A 4,698-nucleotide genomic window follows, 5' to 3' on the forward strand; every position below is an offset into this window, starting at 1 on the left:
GAGAGAGAGAGAGAGAGAGAGAGAGAGAGGGGGAGAGGGAGAGGGGGGAGAGAGGGGGAGTGAGAGTGAGCGAGGTAGGGGGAGAGTGAGGGAGGGGGAGAGAGAGAGAGAGATAGCGAGAGGGGAGGGAGGGAGAGAGAGAGAGGGGGAGAGTGAGAATCAATAGAGATACAGAAGAGGTGAGGACAGATGTAGAGAACAAGAGGGTTGAAAGAGATGACATGAGTTAGGAAAAGGTTAGTAAAGAAAACAATATAAAGGTTAAAAACACATCCAGTTGTTCTAGTAAATGATATTAGATGCAAATTAATACCAATTACACCCAAACAAACCATCACTATAAATGACATTCTAAATGTACATGAAAGATTCATACATGTAAGATTGAAGGTGAAAGTCAGTTTAGAGCTGGGATGTATTCTCATTTTTATGTGTAACTTGATGAACTGAAATCAAATAGATTCTTCACATTGTGTAACGTAAAACAAAGTGTTAACGAGCTAAACACACACACACACACACGCATATAAGCGCACATTAAACTTGATGTTGCTTAGAAACTGTAATCATATAAACTCTACACAACACTTTACTGATATCACAATCATCCTCGACAGTCCTGCAGACCCACTCCAGGAGAATCTCATACAACCATCATACTGCCCAGCTCTAATCTGAGAGTTGTGATGTCATTAGGGCTGAATGAACACATCATGCGATCATAAGAGCAAAGGATGAAATGTACAGAAGAAATCTGAAGGAGGAAGAGAAATGAAGGCTGGAGGTTCACGCAGGTAAAAACACAGAAGACAGAAAAACCTTAAACATGCTGCTGCGAGCTTAAATGCTACAGAAAAATATCTGAAAGCAGCGTACGCGGTTGTCGAAGGGGCTGAGAAACGGCTGGTGAGTTAACGGCAACGTCTGTGATGTCAGAGCATTTGGAAAGTAACTCTCAGACATGCTAACCGTCAGCCAAAAGCACAAAACACTAATATCAGCAATAAGAACTGATCAGAAATACAGCAGACATTGACATGTCTCGTGAGCTTTAGCAGACGGCTGTTCCTTTGACTGACCCTGACACAATGCATCGAGACAGACAAAACCAGCAAATAAAGAAAAACACACATGCATTATAAGAGCACTACAGGACTGAACTTCTACAGTTAGTATGCTATGAATACAGTACATGAACAGGATTATATAAGTGAGGTGTGTGTGCGTCTAACAGGACTGACGGTAGGGGGCGCTCTCACCATGTGCTGGGTTCTCACAGCCTCCAGAGGATAATCTCCCTTCGCCGTCTCTCCGCTCAGCATGATGCAGTCAGCACCGTCCAAAACGGCGTTGGCCACGTCACTGCCCTCTGCACGTGTGGGGCGGGGCTTCTTGATCATGCTCTCCAACATCTACACACACACACACAGAAAGAGAGAGAGAGACAGGTGACAAGCTTGTTCTGGAAGACAACAGTTTCTTTGCCCTTGATCTTAACTACAAAACATTTTCATGCACATGATCACAAAGAAACATTTTAGTTGTTACAAAACATTAAAAAAAAAACAATAACCGTCTACATTTTCCTCCAGAACCAGATTAGCATTTCTATTTTGGGGAGGGTCATTTCAGTTCAGCTGACCTGTGTGGCACAGATGATTGGCTTTCCTGCTCTGTTGCAGCGACCAATCATCATCTTTTGGGCCAGGAACACTTTTTCTGTGGGAATTTCGATCCCCAGGTCACCGCGGGCGACCATGATGCCATCACTAGCCTCCATGATCTCATCAAATCTGGTGAAGAAGAGACGAGAGAAAACTAGTACAGAAGTACAATATTTTTCACTGAGAAAACATCATCCATCAGCAAACAATTCTCAGCACCTCAGACCTTGGTACACACCTCCCTCACTTCAAACATTGAACTCTCCTCTTTCACCCCACTGACTGACACTGAAGTCACTAGACTTCCCTCCAGCCACCCCACCACCTGTCCCCTTGACCCACCATCTCCTTCAGGCCACATCCAGCACACTCACTCCTGCACTCACACACATCATCAACACCTCCCTGCTCACTGGCACCGGCACGCCCCTACTGAAGAAACCCACATTGGACCCCTCTACTACCTACGGTTACAGACCTGTCTCTCTCCTCCCATTTATTGCAAAAACACTTGAAAGGGCAGTTTTCAACCAGGTGTCGTCCTACCTTTCCCAGAACAAACTACTGGATGACAAGCAGTCTGGCTTCAAAACAAACCACTCCACTGAGACTGCACTGCTATCAGTCACAGAAGCACTGCGGCTAGCCAAGGCGGAATCTAAATCCTCGGTCCTGATTCTGCTAGACCTATCTGCAGCGTTTGACACTGTCAATCACCAGATACTGCTAGCAACCCTGTCATCTCTAGGAATCTCAGGCGCTCCTCTCCGCTGGTTCAAATCCTACCTCTCCGGCAGATCCTTCAGGGTGTCATGGAGGGGCTCGCTGTCCACTGCTCACCACATGATCACTGGGATCCCTCAGGGATTGGTGCTTGGACCGCTGCTTTTTTCCATCTACACGACATCCTTGGGACACATCATATGGGCACACGGCTTCTCAGGAACCTCAGAGTCATATTTGATGAACAGCTGTCCTTCAATGATCACATTGCAAAGACAACGCGGTCATGCCGATATGCCTTATTCTACATGAGAAAGGTTAGACCCTATCTCACTGAGCATGCGGAACAACTCCTTGTCCAGGCCCTGGTTATCTCAAGGTTGGACTACTGCAATGCTCTCCTTGCTGGTCTTCCTGCAAGGCTATCAAACCACTCCAGCTGGTTCAGAACGCAGCAGCACGCCTCATCTTCCAACAGCCCAAAAGGGCTCATGTGACGGCCCTTTTCATCTCCCTCCACTGGCTACCGGTTTAAGCCCGTATCAGATTCAAGTCACTAATGCTTGCCTACAGGACTATTACTGGATCTGCACTGTCATACTTTCACACCCTCCTACACCCCATCAAGATCCCTGCGTTCAGCGAACCAGCGGCATCTTGTGTTGCCTTCTCATAAGGGCAGTAAATCTCTTTCCCGCTCATTCCCCTTCACAACTCCTTCTTGGTGGAACATTCTTCCTAACTCAGTCCGGTCAACCACATCTCTCTCAACATTCAAAAAACGACTTAAAACCCACATCTTCTGTGAATACTTGACAGACAAATGAAAAAAAAAAAACACTAACCCTCTCTCTTTCTCTCAACAGGTAGTGGTCTAGCTTTTGTTGAAACCAGTAACTTTGTATTGGCACCTATTGCATTATTGCTCCTGTATGACATATCGCTTATTGCTCCTTAAACTCTTTGTAAGTCGCTTTGGATAAAAGCGTCCGCTAAATGACTAAATGTAAATGTACACTAGTGATGACCTCACCTGCGCACGCCCTCGTGGTTCTCCAGTTTACTGATGATCTTGATGTTCTTGCCCTTCTCTCCCAGCACCTTACGGACCTCGTGAACATCAGCCGCTTTGCGGATGAAAGACGCAAAGACCATGTCGACTCCCATCTCCACACCGAACAGCAGGTCCTTGATGTCTTTCTCCGACACAGCAGGCAGGTCGACCGCAGCCCCGGGCAGATTCACACCCTTCTTACTACCCAGAGTTCCTCCGTTCTCAATCTCACACACAAGATAGTCAGATCCTGAGAGATAGGAGGACAGCATAGAGACAGGAAGTTATTGGGAGAGAGGGGAGCAGGATCAGGAAAGGACCACGAGCCGGGACTCGAACTTAAGCTTTAGTGATCACTCACCGATCTCTAGGACTTGGAGCGAGATGAGACCATCATCGATGTAGACCTTACTGCCCACTTCAACCACATTAGTTATGTTCTTATAGTCCAGCCAGAGGTTCTCCTCATCACAGCTCTCCATGTAGGAATCATCAAGGGTCACTCTGATCTTATTTCCCTTATTCAGTTCCACCTCTGCCGTGCCGCTCTGGATCAGGACAGACAGACACATATTAAAGTCTCCGTGAACCGGAAGATTGTTTTTACGTATTTTGTATTATCGTATTTTGACACATTTCCGAGTGAAATGGAATTTCGAATAAGAAAAATAGTGGGCGTGGCTTTCGTTTTTTATGTGATTTGATTGGATGTATTGATTGGCAGCAGACTGAGGGTTGAAGGAGGGTTAACGGATGCTCCGCCCAAGCCATCTCGTCATCTAAGATGGTTAATTCATTACAGGATGGGACATGAATTTTAAAAAGAGAATGACACACATTGATAAGTTATTTACAATAAACGCTGCAATATTTCATGAAAAAATAAGCATTGCAATTTTTTATTTCACTGGGGCTTTAACATAAGTTAAAATCAAAATATCTGTTCTGTGAGTCAAGAACTACTGCAGGAAAATTCAATAACTACACTAATAGCATCTCATAGCAGCTGGACACCTTTAAAACAACCTGAATGAGACGGCAACAAATGAACTGACCCCTTTAATGAGACCGGTCCGGATCTCAGGTCCTTTGGTATCCAGGGCAATGCCTACAGGCCTGTACTGAATGCTGCCAGGCTGAAAGCTGTCACAGGCCTCACGTACATTCTTAATGGTTTCTCCATGATACTGAGAGAGAGAGAGAGAGAGAGAGAGAGAGAGAGAGAGAGAGAGAGAGAGAGAGAGAGAGAGAGAGAGA

General features: G+C 45.7%; 1 protein-coding gene across 3 annotated transcripts in view; it reads right to left on the minus strand.

Annotated features, from left to right (window-relative positions):
* The window catches only part of pkma (pyruvate kinase M1/2a), a 19,522-nt gene that overhangs the window by 2,976 nt on the left and 11,848 nt on the right, over positions 1 to 4,698 (minus strand). For all 3 annotated transcript variants that reach the window (XM_057348341.1, XM_057348340.1, XM_057348339.1), the window contains exons 4-8: positions 4,497 to 4,628; positions 3,803 to 3,989; positions 3,421 to 3,691; positions 1,643 to 1,793; positions 1,260 to 1,412 (exon numbers count right to left, since the gene is read on the minus strand). In XM_057348341.1, coding sequence (XP_057204324.1) covers positions 1,260 to 1,412; positions 1,643 to 1,793; positions 3,421 to 3,691; positions 3,803 to 3,989; positions 4,497 to 4,628 — 894 coding nt within the window. The remainder of the gene's footprint in view (positions 1 to 1,259; positions 1,413 to 1,642; positions 1,794 to 3,420; positions 3,692 to 3,802; positions 3,990 to 4,496; positions 4,629 to 4,698) is intronic.

Source organism: Triplophysa rosa, linkage group LG12, assembly GCF_024868665.1.
Source record: "Triplophysa rosa linkage group LG12, Trosa_1v2, whole genome shotgun sequence".
NCBI lineage: Eukaryota > Metazoa > Chordata > Actinopteri > Cypriniformes > Nemacheilidae > Triplophysa > Triplophysa rosa.